This window comes from Drosophila nasuta, chromosome 3 (assembly GCF_023558535.2).
Source record: "Drosophila nasuta strain 15112-1781.00 chromosome 3, ASM2355853v1, whole genome shotgun sequence".
NCBI classification, from domain to species: domain Eukaryota; kingdom Metazoa; phylum Arthropoda; class Insecta; order Diptera; family Drosophilidae; genus Drosophila; species Drosophila nasuta.
In genome coordinates, this window is record NC_083457.1 from 7,543,888 (window position 1) to 7,560,929 (window position 17,042).

A 17,042-nucleotide genomic window follows, 5' to 3' on the forward strand; every position below is an offset into this window, starting at 1 on the left:
TCACGTGCAATAATTATCAGTGATCAATTCATTTAAATTTAGGAAAATTGATTACGTCTTAAAATATAATTATTTAGTATTGAGATATACTTATTTGGAAAGGTATTGTCTTAACTGACTTACTGGTTCAATTAATTCTATATTTTTTGCATCTTTTTTAATGATTTATTAATATAGTAGAGACAAAAAATCATTTTAACCACATATGTATTGTAAATTTTAGTTCAGTAATTTTAAAAATTTAATTCAAATTTGTAATATTGTAAATCATATTTCAAAGCATTCTTTCGATGCATTTCATTATCAAAGTCAAAACACTTTATTTAGCATTTTAAGAACTATATAAGAACTGTAAGAGAAATCGATAAAGCTACATGCCTTTATCAAGAGTATAGTGAGTAACGTACACTCAACCTCAACCTCAGCCGGTTGATGCGTACGGCACTCAGCACGAATCAGTCAATGAGCGACATTGCTCCCAGTTAGACGCTCCAACGGAGCGGACGTAAGAGCCAGCAACGACCGACAAAACGGCAATAGAATCAGACATTTATACGTACTTATGGGCTAAAAAAAAAGCCCGCAGAACCAAACGGCATATTTATAAATCGTGTGCATTCAAAAGACAGATAAAAAAGTGCATTTTAACACGTGTTTTCATACAAGCAACGAGTGAAATATCCAGAAGAATTGTGACTGTGACTTTAAACTTGATTTCATTGTATATCCGAACACATGTTGGGCGATAAGAGAAGCGGGACTAGCAATGGCAATGCCAACGGCGTTGTCTGCGTCGACGAGAGTTCCACAACGTCCAATGGACATGCCGTTGAGTCGGCAACTGAGAATGTCGAGGCATCCACGAGTGAAGATAATTCTCTCGATGCGATTCTCGTTAGAATCGGCCAATTTGGCCGGTATCAAATCATCAATTATGTGTTGTTGTGTGTCCCCATGGTGTTTAACGCGTTCTTCTCGATCTCATATGTATTCACAGCCAGCACAGTGGTGCACAGGTGAGTTACGTGAATACGTGAAATCGGCATTGTCATTTATCTTATCTCATCGCGATTGCTTCGCAGATGTAATATCACCCAATGCGATAGTCCAAGCAGTTTGTATGAAGAGCCTTGGCTAAACTTTACAGTTCCTATAAAGAACTCTGAATGGGATGCATGCACTCGTTATTCAACAGTAAATCAAACATTCTTGAGTGATCCCTCAAGTGACATGTGTGTTGCATACTTTTTTGGTAATCGTACCGAACGATGCGGCACCGACTTAAAATTTCGAGATGAAGAGAAAACCATTTCAACGGAGGTAAAGATGAATTGCTTATCATTGGAATTTATTTAAATTGTGATGTCTAAAAATAATATTTCTTGAATGGTTTGTTTTCATGCGAATCGGTGTTCAAATACAACTGAGTTAAGCGTTAAATCATTTGATTGAACATATTGTTTGCTTAAGTGTTTGAGTTGTATTCGCGGTAGTCATAGCATGGAAGTGAATATTTATGTAGTGAAAAACGAAAATGAATTTGATAAGAAAAGTGATTCATTTCGGATTTTATAAAGTATCTTTATAATTTCTTGATCAGAATCATGTTCAGGGCAATAATTGTGTAGTTTCTATTTTATTCACATCCACCCATTAAACTTGTTTCTATATTAGAATAATGAGTTGCGGTATTTGACAACCGAACACTTCCGACTACAGCTTTCTTAAATGTGTGTGTGGGGCTCTTAATTTATTGATAACAACAATAAGCTGGGAATTTTACAACACTCACCAGCTGGGACCGACGTATAAATACATTCAGAAATTATTTAAATATGTAGATCTGTGTTTTTTATATGAATAAACAGTAATCAACTATGATTTTAGGTGGTTTTCTATTCATTACATTTTTTGTTTTTAATACTATATGTATATTATATTGGATATAAGTGTCTGCAATAATCATAGAAAAGTTTTCTTTTTTTATTATCACTGTACGAATTTCTGGCGATTGTTTATTATTAAATATTTTCTTTATTTTTCAGTTTGGCATCTTTTGCAACGACGAGTGGATGCTCTCCTTGGTAGGCACCATTAACAATGTGGGACAGTTTGTTGGTATTCCCATAGGTGGTTTCTTTGCAGATCGGTAAGTTAATTTATTTATAACTAATTTTCAATACTCACTTATTCTTTCTTCTTCATCAGATATGGTCGTCGCACTATGCTGGCATTCGCAGGAGCTTTGAGTGCTATTATGGGCATCATACGATCATTGTCCACCAACTATTACATGTTTTTGGTCTTCGAATTTCTGGACATGGCCGTGGGCAGCACTCTGTTCCCCACTGCTTTTCTGCTGGCCATTGAGCTGGTTGGTCCCAAGCGTCGTGTAGCTGCAGCAACAATTATCACAATATTCTATGCTCTGGGCGAAGCCTTTTTGGGCTTCCTGGCATCGCAGGTTCAGGATTGGCGTTGGTTACTCCGAGTCCTCTATGCACCTGCGATACTTCAGATACTCTTCCTCTGGATTCTGCCGGAGAGTGTGCGCTGGCTGCTAAGTCAGGGCCAAGAGCAGCGAGCGGCGTCTGTGCTGAGGCGTGCAGCCAAAATAAATAAGCGATCTCTGCCTAAGGATCAGCTGGATGAGCTGATCACAACAAATCGCACGAAGTTGCGGCAAGCCAATGAGAGCCCGTATCCCATCATGCAGGCAGCTCGATTCTTCATCTGGCGCATTGCCAACTGTTGCTTCTGTTGGTTCACACATACGCTGATTGCCCTGGGTTTAAGTTTAAACTCTGTAAATCTGGGCGGAAGCAAGTATACGAATTTCATGCTAAATGGTGTTATTCAAATTCCTGGACTACTTCTGCCTCTCATCATAATGGATAGAATTGGCAGAAGATATTCTCTGTGTGCTTCCATGTTGATATGTGCCATTTGCATGGGTGCATCAGCAGCAATCGGATCGGGTAAGTCGTGAAAATGACACTTAATGCATTTTAAATTTATGCAACTGCTGTTAATTGTTTAATAATAATATTTCTTTTGCTTTTTTTTTTAGAAGACTATGCTGGATCTTTAACGCTTTTCCTAATTGGCAAGCTTGCCATAACATGCAGCTTTCAGATTTTGTATTTCTTTACCTCAGAAATCTTTCCCACAAATGTGCGCAACAGTTTGCTCTCACTTTGTTCTATGGTGGGACGCATTGGCTCCATGCTGGCACCGCAAACACCATTGCTGGTATGTTTAAATGGCTTCAATTCACTTAAACCATATAAATTAACTGTTATTAATTACTTTAGGCCAAATACTACGAGCATGCCCCGTCTATACTATTCGCCACATTTGCCTTGGTCAGTGGTTTCCTGACGCTTGGTTTTCCGGAGACAGCAGATAAGGTGTTGCCCACAACAATGGAGGATGCTCGGGATTTGAATGTGGTGCGCCAAGTATATTCAGATGATAATGAGGAGCAGGAAGAGGAGTTGCCTAGAAAAATGTGCTGACCCTAAGATAAAACGATTACCTCAAAAATGGTTGCTAGCAATTGCTATTGCCAAAGATTTTGATTTAATTTTAAATCCAAGCGAAAGGCATTTTTGATTTTATTTCTGTTATATCTGTAATATATTTAGTATTAAGTGCGTATGTCCATTTTACTGTAACACACAGAACATTTTGTAAAGTATTTTTAAATTGTATATAAAGAGGAAAAAACCCATAAATAATGTACTAAGTTTCAATTTTTAGTTCTTCTTTAGGAATAATAAGTTGAAGACGATGGATGGCGCCATCTATCGCATTGCTAGTGAAGTAATTTATTGAATAGCGGAGTCACAAACCATTACCGCCCGAAAAGTATGCTACACTTTTTAAGCGTCATGGTTTTAACAGAACAGGCGCAATGCCTTTTTAAATTAAATGAAGTGATAGATATTTTTGATTCAGATGCGGCAATCAAAAGGTCACTGATAACATCATTGAATTGAAAGCAACTTAAGTAGTTTTTTATTGATAGCCCTCCAGGTGTAATTGCTTCAAAGTGTTCAAAGTGCACTTCGATAAAGTGCGTGGAGTGTGGACAAGGGCTTCGTCATTTGCTCATATAAAAATTATGAATGTTCATAATTTAAGGGGGTAGCTAAGATTTCTTTTAGATTTAGATTTAATTAAATACTGATAATCATCAGGTGAAATAAAAATGTCCATTATCAAAAAGATAAGAGAGCGTGAGCATGTGATTAAGTATATTTAAATAAATTTGTCAAAAATACAATTAACAGAAGCACGATCGAGTGTGTCCAGTGTCAATCAATTTGATAGCTTATAAACAACTGCAAGATTCACTCGTTCGCATGAATCAAAGTGACAGAATCACATTCGAATATGAAAGAGCTTGTATGACCCGGTGCAGCTCTCTCGTATAAATATTGTTTATAAATATTTGCAAAGTTCATTTGCACTGTTGATGGCAGTACGTCGATGCCGTGCATTAAAGGCAATTAAGAGGCAAGAGGCAGGTGGCAAGTGCTCTCTCTGTGCAATGATAAGGCCCATCATCGGGAGCGTCTTGTTGACATGCTGTCAACTTACGCACTTCGATGATATCTCGTTTGGTTCGTAACCTTAACCATCAAACCTATCAATAATTGCCCCGAGTGCCTTGCCATTCAGTTGAGTAACGTGAATGCTTGTGAATAGACATGAGTGCGGACTACGATGGTGACTATTTTATGCGAAGTCGGTGAGTAAATGTGCAAACATCAATCATAATGGTTATTAAATAGTTCGAGTACATTCTGCACAATCGCAGCAAGGTGCGAGACAAGCCAGCTTTGTGGGATTCGTTTCAGGATCCGCCGGCAAAGCGAACGAGTGGCTCCGATGCTGATTGGAAGAAATTGCAATTTTTCACGAAACTTTTCAAGCTTTTCACGTACATTGTGGTCTTCGGTGTTGTGTTGGCCTCCAGCGTGGCAGCCAAGTTAGCTTATATCTATATGGCTGGCAATACCAATGGCGATGGAAAGGTGCAAATGTGCAGCAAATACCGTAAGTCAAGGAAGGTGGTGGTCAAAAGCAATGTTTGGATAAGCTTTCGGACAAAACTCTTGCAGTTCTTCTTGACGGCCAGGTGATGGCAATGCGCAGCAAGCTGGAACAAATTGCCTGGGTTTGGGCCCTGATCTTTGCCTTTGCCGCCCCCGAGCTATTGACCTTTCTGCGCTCCCTCCGCATCTGCATGTTCAAGCGCGAGCAGCGACCCAGCCGACTGGAAGTGGCACTGGTGAGTAATCTGTGTTCTTGTGTGACGACGCAGCTCCCAAGATTGATAAGCTCTCATTCTCTCACTCTTCGTGGTGTTGTTGCTTCTGTCGCTAATCAGGTCACACTCTTTGAACTGCTGCACGTCGTTGGCTTGGCGCTGCTCACCTTCACCGTGTTGCCGCAATTGGATGTGACGCGTGGAGCGATGCTCGGTTGCTGCGTGGGCTTTGTCCCGGCACTGCTCAGTGAGTAACTTCCTATATATGTAGAGCACACACAGAACCATTCAAGCATTCAACCATCAACCATCAAGCAGCCACCATCTAGCATCTAGTTTCTTCTTATCAGCCTCTCCTTGTCGGACAGCCCTGACAGCAATTAAATTGATTGCCATTTGCCTCTGCTTAACAATTTTTTTCTTACTTAGAGCTGCTGACTGTCGCACGTTTGCAATGGAAATCTGTGGATATATATGTGCTCGCAGCTGCCATTTTGGCAATGATATCACAGGGCAGCGTCTTCGTGATTTGGCCAGCAATGTCTTCGCAGCTGGAGGTGCAATTACTGGCAATACCATTGTTGTTGATCTCATTTCGTTGGTGGGAGAATTTTGCCAACACACACGAGTCAATAGGTGAGTCAACGTTATTTATTTTTTATTGTGGAAGATTCTTCAATAAAGTGGTACATAATTATTAGATAGTGCAATAGTTGACTTCTAATGATTTACACACACACACACATCTTGTACTCGCATTTAGATTATTGTCATGAATTGAGAGACACATTTGTGCATTAAGTAGAACTTTTTTGTACAAAGTTACTTACTTTTTCTTACTAATAAGAAGAATGAGTTTTACAAAGGATAATAATTTTGTACACTATTTCCTTCTATGTACAATTTCAGCCTACATTATTCGAACAATACGCTTCACACGCTCACGTTATCATACTTACCTGTATGTGGCCCCTTTGAAGATACTGGTGTTTGGCCTGATGGGTTTCCTGTTACACGGTCAGAAATTTATGGACTACTTTAAGCTGTTTGTGAAGGCGTGGCAAACGCACATCATAAGAGTAACGGTATGTGGAGAGCACAGCTGAGAGAGAACTAACAGAGCGTAGAGCTCATTAGGCAACTGCTATCTGAGTTTTGTGTTTTTGGAAATTGTAGCATGCGGATGGTTTGCAGGATACGGTGAATTTGGCAGGCACAATCGCAATCAACGGCAGCTCATTTATCAAGGCGACGACAAGCAAGCAGTTCTCACTGCAGTCGAATACGAATGCCGTTATCTACGCACTCCTGCTGCAGGTGTCCGCTGCCTATTTGTGTCACATTTTCGGCAAGTTTGCGTGCAAGATAAAGATACAGAGCTTCAGCTATGCGCTGCCACTTTGCCTGGCGACACCCGTCACCGTTGGCCTGGCAACCTGGCTGGCCCAGATGCGTGCTGCGGATTTGTGTTCGCTGCACGGTCTGATGCCGGATTATCTGACGTTGCAGCCACTTGGTCGCAATCTGCAGCAGCTGGGCGAAAAGAGTCTTGAGTACGCGCTCTGGCTGTGGGCACTGTGGTGGCTGGCCCAGCTGTGGACGTGCCTGCATCTGTGGCGGGCGAGAAATGACAAGAACGCACCCACCGAGAAGCTGTACGTGTGTCCTTGGTACTGTGGCCTGCTGGTGGATCAATGCTCCATGATGAATAGACGCATTCTCGACTGGACCGATGAGTATCTGACCATTAAGGTGGGTAGCTAACTGGTTAACGCTAACGCTAACGAATACAATTCGAATTTTAATGTTTGCGCCAAGTTCATGTTAATGAATTATTGTAATCAGGCATTAACATCAATCATCATGCCAAGTTTTTGGCGTCAAGTGTTTGCAGTCTAGCTGCTGATTATCTCGCCTTTTGCACTCTCCATCTCATTCCCACTCTCTGTTTCTCTCTCTCTTGCTTTCTCTCAACTCGCATCTCGTCAGTATTTGCACAGGACTTTTTGGCTGTGTGTCGCGTTTCGCTCCAAATGTCAGGCAATGTAATTAAGTTAAATGACGGGGAAACTGCAAAGTTCTGGGAATGTTTGTATATATGCTCTCTCTTGCTTTCACACATTTATTCCCTTTATCTCTCTTTCTCACTCTCTCTGCTTCGTTTTGCACACTTTATGCGATAACTGGCGTGGCGTGTGTAGTGAAATTTTTGGTGCGTAGGTTTTGTCGATGTTAACTTAATTAAAAGTGCTACAGTTTTTGGCCTGTGTGCGGTGCACGAAGTACTTTGGCAGACGTCAATGGATTTTGCCCCGAAAAGTGGAAACATAAATACACAAAAAGTAATTAAAATCAGGCTTCATATGTTGATTTTTCAAAAGCATAAATTAGACTGACAGTGAATTATGTATTCCAAAAGGGTCGCAATGCCATTAGCCACACATTAAGAAAGTCACTCACTTATGCTGTATAACTTGACTTTTAAGTTTTCCAACTCCCATCTCAAATAGTGTGTGTGTTAATTTCGCTTGCAAGTGATTTTCTATGAACTTAATGCAGTCTGTAAAAGAGATCAAATATTTAGAATTAAAAAAGTTGAGTAATACGATCTATAAAGCTAAATAAGTTACATTATTTTTATAGTGACCTGTTCTGAATGCACTCGTATATAAAGTAGTACTTGAAATTGAATAAATGTATTTCCATATGTAGATAATGCAAGTTTTATTTTACCCCTAATATATGCATTTGTTTTCATTTATCTTTTGTCATATTTTATTTAGTCCTCATTTTTAGAGTGTACTTTAGCTTATACAAATTTTATTGTCTTTCACTTCTAGTTGTTAACTTTCCATTTTAATTTTCATATTTTAAATTTAATTTATTTCATTTAATATATTTTAAAAACTATAATATAATTTATTTCCCTAGCACTATTCAAATCAGCTGTCTGGTTACACTAATATTATTTCAGAAAGGCTATTCTGAAAGTATTTTCTAATAGTCATTTTATGTTAATTTAAATATTCCATAAATTTAAACTCAACTGCTTAAAGTTTCGCTAAACAATTTTCAATATTTCACGGAAAATCTTCACCTGGAATTTTATTTATTCATGTGATGCACTCGCAGAGCGATTTGACGGTTCCTGGAGATGCGAAAGCGGGTCTGGCAGCTGACAGCAATTCGAGTCGCGATATACAGGAAAAGGATAAAATACCGCAACTGATTGTTTGTGCAACAATGTGGCACGAGACTGAAGAGGAGATGATGGAATTTCTGAAATCAATTGTACGCTTGGATGAGGATCAATGCGCACGACGAATGGCAAAAACGCATCTAAATGGTGGCAAAGCGGATGATGAATACTATGAATTGGAAAGTATGTAAATATGTCAAGTGCATCATTCTACTTTACTTCTACCACGAGTACTTTACATTTTAAGGTTTCGTTTTTTAGATACTTGTATTCGAAATTTTGCATAAGCAATGCAACCTTGCTTCTGGCTCCTTATTTTCGACTGCAGTTGTCAGTGTCCTGCTGCTGTCGTCGGCAGTTGTCCTGTGCTGCACTATGCTGTCCTGTCTTTGAAATTGTATGCATACATAAAATCTATTTTGGCTTTGCCTGGCCATAGAAATGTCGCAGCACCCAGTGTCAAATTAGAAATTTATGCAAGCCAAATACAGTGTTGAATAAAAGTATCCTCCAGCACCAGCTGTGCACTTCGAATAGTAAGATTACTATTTATAGCATTTGGCGTGTTCATTTCCGCATTTGCCAAAATGGCGTACGGCCAAAAATTGTACCCAATTCTTTTTTTCATATAAATTTTGTTCAGTGTTCGACAATTTTTAGAATTTGCCTTATTTTCATATATGCAGAATGTACAAGTCCATAGATTACGTATACGTAAGAGGTGTGAGAAATAATTTAGATTATAATAATTGAAAATAAAAGGTGATTTAATTAATAATTATTATTTAAAATATGGGCAATTCTCAAAGAAAGGTAAACCACGACCGAAAAAAAAAATCTTCACATTCATCGTATTTTTTTGTATAATGTCATAAAGAAATATCCAAATTTTGATAATACAATGGATCCGTAGCATATCTCGGTTGTTTTTATAAAAAAAATTTGCCTGCAAACTGAAAAAATGTAATTTTTTCTCTTTTAGCTCCTTTTGTATGCTTTTTTTTGTTTTATTATTTCGCAAAGAAAACATATGATATGTTTGCTCTTTTTCTACCAAATCTCTTAATAGCAATCCAATAATAAGATAAAAAATGCAAAGTGAGCGAAAAAATGTTCAATTAACTGTTTATTTTTATTTTGCTTCTTATCTATGTTCAAATCGTACGTTCGCGACCAAAAACATCATTTTATTTTAATTGCTCCGCAATAAGTGCAAGCAGGTGAATGAAACTTCTCGTGTTAAGTGATTTTGGTATATATATTAAAAATATAAAAATCGTTGGGGTTACTCAAGCCAATCTTTTTTTATTGATTGTCAAAGTAGCGTACGTTCGCGACCTTACCTATAAGCCTATGTCGATTTTTACTAGCGTCGCATGGATTAAAAAAATTTTTTTTGTTTTTGTTTTGAAAACTATGTCGTTTGCAGTTACTTATTACTTGTTAGTTATTACTTATTATTTATTACATATTTTTCTTGCTATTAATAAATTTCAGTACATATTTCATATTTAATAAAAATTTATTTTTTTTGCTTTTAAATGTTATTAGACACATTAAATTGAGTTTGTTTTGTTTGTTTGTTTTGTTTTTATGAAATATGAAGTTATTAATAAAAAAAAAGTTGTGGTAAAATAAAAATTTAATAAATAATACAACATGGAAAAATCGTACGTTCGCGACCGTACGTTCGCGACCGGAACTTAATTAAATTAAAAATAAATAAATGGAGATATTTTCTTGGGAGTAGACTTAATAGAAAGCTACATGATTCTACTTTAAAAGTAAAGTTATTTTTTTAAAATATCCCGTCTCAATTCGCAGAGTTTTGCATTTTACTGTATTAAGCCAAAGTTGACTTCCATTTCGCGTACGTTCGCGACCGCATGTTTTTTGACAATATTATGAAAATTAAAAATCGATAAGCCCCATAATTTACACTAACCAAAGAGCTATACAAATGCTATCGAAGAGTAAAAAAGTTTCAGGAAACGTTTGTTTTCGATTTTATTTTTCTAATTTATCTCGTACGAACGTACGTTCGCGACTTTGAGAAATGCCCATATCTAAAAATTTTTCGTACACTTTTCAATTTAGCTTTCAAGTTCAAACAAGTTTGACAAGTTTGGGAATTTGTCTTGCTTTACATGCTCTAAGATATACATACATAGATTACGTATACGTAATATATATTATACATAGGTAATATACACATTTACGATTACGTCTACGTAATATATGTATGTACTTATATATTACGTATACGTAGTATATACCAAGATAACGGCATACATACATAGATTACGTATACGTAATACATATGAAAAATAATTATGTTTACGATTATTGATAAATAATAATATCTAAAAAGTTTTTTCTTTTTTTTTCTATGCATTCAAATTGACTACAATAGAAATTATCGAAAAATGGTTAGTCTTCAAAAATATACAACTCCATTTCCCCTTCACAGCAAACATATTTTTCGATGATGCTTTTGTGCTGGATCAACGACACTGTCAGAACAAAAGGAATCCGCCATTAAATGAATACGTAAAGACCTTGATACGCACTATTGACAAGGCCGCCTTCGAGATCTATGGGGTTAATATTAAAATCAAGCCGCCGTTAAAAATCGAAACACCGTACGGAGGTCGCTTGGTGTGGACGCTGCCCGGTCGCACCAAGATGGTGGCGCATCTAAAGAACAAGGATAAAATACGTCACAAGAAGCGCTGGTCTCAGGTCATGTATATGTATTACCTGTTGGGTTTTCGCATCATGGAAACGGAGCTGTTGTCGGCGCAACGCAAGGCTGTCATCGCTGAGAACACCTTTCTGCTGGCCTTGGATGGTGATATTGATTTTCAGCCGCGAGCTGTGCAGCTGCTGATTGACCGCATGAAGGCGATTGATGAGCTGGGCGCTGCCTGTGGACGCATTCATCCCGTGGGTCGCGGTCCCATGGTCTGGTATCAGAAATTCGAGTATGCCATTGGCCATTGGCTGCAAAAGGCGACCGAGCATGTGATTGGCTGTGTGCTCTGCAGTCCCGGCTGCTTCAGCTTGTTTCGTGCCAGCGCTCTCATGGAGAATAGTGTCATGAAACGCTATACGCTGGTCAGCTCAGAGGCCATGAAGATGGTGCAATATGATCAGGGCGAGGATCGTTGGCTCTGCACTCTGCTGCTGAAGCAGGGCTCTCGAGTGGAGTATTGTGCTGCCTCGGATGCTTTTACTCATTCGCCTGAGTACTTTAATGAGTTTTACAATCAACGCCGACGTTGGGTGCCTTCAACCATTGCCAACATCTTTGATATACTCGCCGATGCAAGTACTGTGGTGAAGAAGAACAACTCCATCTCAACTTTGTACATTATGTACCAAGGGATGTTGATGATTGGCACTGTACTGGGACCTGGCACTATTTTCCTCATGATGGTCGGAGCTTTGGTGGCTGTTTTTTCTATTGATATATGGACTGCTTTCTTGTGGAACTTTTGTCCTATTCTCGTTTTCATACTGAGCTGCGTTTATTTGAAGCAAAAGTTTCAGCTGCTGATTGCATTCGTAATAAGTGCCATCTATTGCCTGGTTATGATGGCCGTGCTTATAGGCATCATTGTTCAGATGATCGAGGATGGTCCACTGGCGCCGGCTTCGCTTTTCTTTCTGCTAGTTGCTGTGCAAATCACCATATCAGGTAAGGATTTAATCACTTAATATTTCAAGCATGTAAATTGATTAATTGATTTGATTTAAGTGCATTGAGGAGCATAATTTAATTTGTTCACCTGCAAATTGAAACACAATAAATAAAATTGGAATTGCTTTTATACCTATTTACTTTGTTTCGAATAAAGCGACATCTATCTGCAATCAAATTATAACTTTATACATCAAATAACAATACAGAACACACATTAAAAAACCTTACCAAGCTACTACTTCATAAGTTATTCATTAATTTTAAATTTTTAAAGCATAATTCGCATAACTGCCGCGACAGACAATTTAGCTGTAAACAAGAAAAACACAGAAAATCTCTGATGCTGCACTAAAAGTTGTGTCGTTGTCGTTAAGCTAGTAAAAGTAGGTAAAATTTACATCCCAACTAAAGTTATGTTTCCTTCGCAGGCTTAATGCATCCCCAGGAATTTTGGGCGCTCATCTGCGGTGTCATCTATTACATCACCATTCCCTCGATGTACATGCTGCTCATGATCTTCTCCGTGTTCAACATGAACGATGTTACTTGGGGCACAAGGGAAGCGCCAGTGCTGCGAGATGATGGGGAAGAGACTGCCAACGATCCGGATAACTATTTGCCAGGCTGGTTAAACGATATGCTGCTTATAGATTCGGAGCTAGGTGAAATCACGTTGGTGGAGCAACGTTTCTGGAAGGATCTGATTAAACAGTATCTGAAACCTTTGGAATTAACCAAAGAGCAGAAACAAACTATGGCTGATGACTTGAAGGAGCTGAGAAATATGATTGCGTTTGCTTTTGTGATGGTGAATGCCATCTTTGTGTTAATCGTGTTTCTGTTGCAGCTAAAGAAGGACTACTTGCATCTAAAGTGGCCCATAGATCCTACGGATTATGTATCCTTTGATCGCGACAATCTGCAAGTGGGCATCTACAGACACTACAAGGAGTTAGATCCCATTGGACTGTGCTTTGTGATCTTCTTTGGCTTGATCTTAATCATACAGTTTATAGCGATGTTCTTCCATCGCTTTGCCACAATGTCACAGCTGTTGGCCACCATAGAACTGGATTGGTTTCGCTCGAATGGACAACTGAGTGATGAGGATGCGTTGCTGGAGCTGAATGGCAGCGCAGTGCACATAGCTCGACGGTTGCAGCGACCCAAGCGACTGTTTGACGATGACGACGATGCGGATGCACATCACTATGATGAACTGGAAGTGGATCAGGATAATCACCGCGAGAGCATGGTACGCCGTCAGACCATCTTTAAGCTGCACGAAACACGCAACAAACAGCAGAATGATTACAGCGATCTGGTGCGCAATTTTGAGCGACGATTCTTCAGCGAAGATGAGCTGAACATGAAGAATTTACCGCTGAGTCGCAAGTCCATCAAACTGTTTCAAGAACGCCGCTCCGAAGCGAAGATCAATGCAGCAGGCACGCCGACAAATCCTCCAAAGGCGGGAGTTCGACCGCCTATGGTGCCATTTCATGCCAAGAAAGTGAGCTTCAGCAATATGCAGATATATGATAATGAATCGCAGTATTAAATGAAATGATTCTTAGAGTTGTATTATAAGCTACTTATGATTCTCTCTCTCTATCTGATGATAGTTTTATAAAGAGTTTTGTGTAACCCTAAAAAGCCCTGTGGCAAAAAATATAATTAATTGCATTTAACTCAAGTGGCAAGTCAAGGCAAGACAGGCGATGCTTACTTCCAGCATTCAGCACCAGGATGCCTTGCGCCTCATTAGCATAATTACAAGATGGCGGGTGAGAAGGAGGAGGAGGAGGAGAGTTCAGGTTCGGGTTCAGTGTGTGGGTGGCGTCATTCATCAATGTCGTGGCGATGCTTAGAGTTAAGTGCTCCATGGCTGCGCTTTTTGTGTTTGTGCGCGGCATCAACATCAAGTAAAAGAAAGTTCGTTCCTTCTGCGTTCGTTGCGAAATGCAAATCAAAGTGTGATTAGCTTGGATTTGATGAAGTTTCTGCTGCAATGCACAAGTTTTTCTGCCATCTGTCTTTACTCTTTCTCTCTCTTTTTGTGCATATGTTTGTGCCAGTGTGTGTGTATGTGGGTGTGTGCTTAGGTGTCGGCGTAAGTGTTTTGTAAGTGAATTTACCGAGTTTTTGTGCAGCCAAGCCAAGTAAATAGAATGCACAATCTGGACCTACTACTTTGGCAATGCGCATATATTAAAAGAAAGTAAGTACTGGACAAACTGTGCTTTAGGAACGACATGAGAAAAAGAGGAAAGGAAACGTTGTAGATGCAATTACATTGCAAGGAACTGACTAACTAAAACGGAAGCCAGCAAAGTGATGAATTCAGCCAAGTTATAAAATAATGAAGAGCAAGTCAATAAAGAAAAAACTTAAATTGCCCGATTAAGAAAAATTACACTTAAAAAGAAATTAAAAAAGTCAACTTTAGTAATCAGCAATAGCTAATTAAGTAAAAAGTTGAATGAGCAGAGACTTCAATAATTAGTTATATGGCCCACAATTATTTAATGTATTTCACAGTAATCTATATTTCATATGCTAAAGTTTTACCTTTAAAAATGCATCATAATATTTCTTTTACTAAACTTTATGCTTTATTCTTATGTACTTTTATTTGCATTGCAATATTTGACTACTGAATCACATAAAATATCGATTACTACTTTGGCCAAACATTCAACAATAATCTGTATTTTAATATGTCTGATATGGCAAACTTTTAGCATCATAATATTGCAATATTTGACTGCACAAGCACACAAAGTATTGATTACTATTTTGAGCAAACAATTAACCAAACACGTCCAAAGACCAAAACCAAACAATTCATTTGATTCTACATTTATGGATAGCAAACAATTTGCAATTGCAATAGATATTCTCTCAAAGAGAAGGAAGCAGAGAGTTTTGCAAATAAATATACATTTCTTGCTAGTTTCAATTATGACTGCTATTGTTCATAGGATGCACAAGAAAACGAAACCAAAGAATCGAATTTATGCCAGACTTGACACTATTTTGGTTTTTGGTAGTTGGCCAACGTTGCGAATGCGTAACATTGTTTAGTTGGGCCTTTGCCCAAAAGGCATATAAATTCATATTTTGATATTTATGGATTTGAGCTGGTTTCTTGTGCAGCAAAAAGCGCTCAATGAACACATAAAACATAAAACAGAAACGGATACGATACCGGCACATAAAGTATAAAATTCGATTGAAAAACTTTTCTATTTGCAGTATTTTTGCTGCCGTTTTGCCGTTCGACGATTGCCATTTTCACAGAGTTGAGGAAAGGGGCGAGTACAGTGAGACCAAGTGGCATGCAACAACCAGTTGGCCAGCCGACCAGTCGGCTACATAATTTTGCACTTATCTGACCCCAGGCAGTCGCCTTTGGAGTTTGCTTTGGTGTTTTTTTGTTTCACTATTTTTTTTTATGGCTTTTCTATGCATTTGCAATTGCAATCGAGGACAACGGCCGGGACACGAAGTGACACCACAGGACATACAATAACAACAGTTTATTTGTTCTTTCTTCATCATCATATTGTTGTTGTTATTTATTTTTAATGTCATTTAATTATGAAAATAATTCTGACTTGGGTCGGCAGTTCAGTGGCCTGGCAACGGCTTTTGTCATGGCTTCGCCAACTTCTGCTTCATTGTTGTTGTTGTTTTGTGAAAATAATTAAATGAAAGCTGCAGGATATTTGCGCACAATGTGCACTGATTATGTACCGTGTCCTGTTGCTGGTTATACACCCCCTTCTCTCTACCCCTCTCTCTCTCTCTCTCTCTCACTATCCACCATCTGCCGTTGTCATGTCTCGCCTGTCATTCGCTTTGCCCTTCATAGTGCACTTTGGGTATAAACAAGTCTCAACATTTTTGTCAGTTAATTAATTTTTTCCTACTGCCTGCAATTTGATTAAATGAGAATATTTTCTGTATTTTCTGTTAGTGCGAGTCAAGTTCGAAACTTGTTATTAATTTTGTAATCACATTTCTGATGAGCGCGTCTGCTGACTTGTTTTTTACAGGTGAGTGGCTTTCAAGTATAGCTATCAATAATCAAGTGTGCACAAATATGTAGTTATCATCCTTTCAGCCAGTTGATTTGATTTTATGATATGATATTTATAATTCAATAAATTAAATTAAATGTACATATTTGTATCCTTGATGTTGCACATTTAAAGATAAACGGTTAAATGCGCATTTTAATTACTTTTTTTAATAAACATACTTTATAATAAACATATTTAAAACTATATTCAGCATTTTAATTTGACTGCACAATTAATGCACTTCGCAAAGAGAATAGTTGGGCTTTTCAAAATTCCCAGTCTCGTCATTGGTAGCATATTAAATTTACCTTTTTTATTTATGTTAAATGTTTAGAGTACATCTATAATTTAAATAGATAAATTTGAATAGGCAAAATATTTAAAATACAGTTTTTTTTCTATTTGAATGTTTTTTTTATGTTATCGCTTAAATTTGACTATTTAAAGCACATATGTAATTAAAATGGATAAACTAATAATACAAAAAATATTATATTTTAAAGAGTTTTTCTTCTCTTCATAATGCTTTATTTATTGTCAGTCAGATAAAAATGAAAGCTTTGCCATTTTTATGAGCACACCTTTTGTTTGGCTGATAATCGAATCTGCGAGAAATCTGCATGAAAGCACTGCAAATAGATACAACAAAGGCAACAACAATTGGGATAACAATGCAAACAACGTGTATAACAGCAACAACAACAACAACAAGAGAACAGCTAAGCAAACAGTGAACAGTTAGATAAGCTCACAGTTCTCCCATGCCCCAAA

General features: G+C 38.0%; 2 protein-coding genes across 4 annotated transcripts; both read left to right on the top strand.

Annotated features, from left to right (window-relative positions):
• Window positions 1–471: 471 nt before the first annotated feature.
• LOC132792328 (organic cation transporter protein-like) lies at window positions 472–3,728 on the top strand. 2 transcript variants are annotated; one of them, XM_060801633.1, is made up of 6 exons: window positions 472–1,016; window positions 1,083–1,320; window positions 2,046–2,149; window positions 2,209–2,978; window positions 3,071–3,252; window positions 3,315–3,728. In XM_060801633.1, exons 1-6 carry the CDS (start codon window positions 736–738, stop codon window positions 3,516–3,518), a joined length of 1,779 nt encoding a protein of 592 aa, XP_060657616.1. In that variant the 5' UTR covers window positions 472–735; the 3' UTR covers window positions 3,519–3,728. The 2 variants fall into 2 exon arrangements, with proteins under 2 accessions (XP_060657616.1, XP_060657617.1); XM_060801634.1 differs by having other exon boundaries at window positions 3,074–3,252.
• An 858-nt stretch (window positions 3,729–4,586) lies between these two features.
• LOC132789319 (chitin synthase chs-2) lies at window positions 4,587–13,887 on the top strand. Of its 2 annotated transcripts, none has more exons than XM_060797254.1 (10): window positions 4,587–4,756; window positions 4,826–5,064; window positions 5,130–5,299; window positions 5,399–5,525; window positions 5,708–5,914; window positions 6,188–6,363; window positions 6,473–7,030; window positions 8,411–8,660; window positions 10,948–12,177; window positions 12,612–13,887. In XM_060797254.1, the coding sequence occupies exons 1-10, from the start codon at window positions 4,716–4,718 to the stop codon at window positions 13,742–13,744; spliced, it is 4,131 nt and encodes a 1,376-aa protein (XP_060653237.1). In that variant the 5' UTR covers window positions 4,587–4,715; the 3' UTR covers window positions 13,745–13,887. The 2 variants fall into 2 exon arrangements, with proteins under 2 accessions (XP_060653237.1, XP_060653236.1); XM_060797253.1 differs by having other exon boundaries at window positions 4,589–4,756; window positions 6,455–7,030; window positions 12,612–13,886.
• Window positions 13,888–17,042: the final 3,155 nt, after the last annotated feature.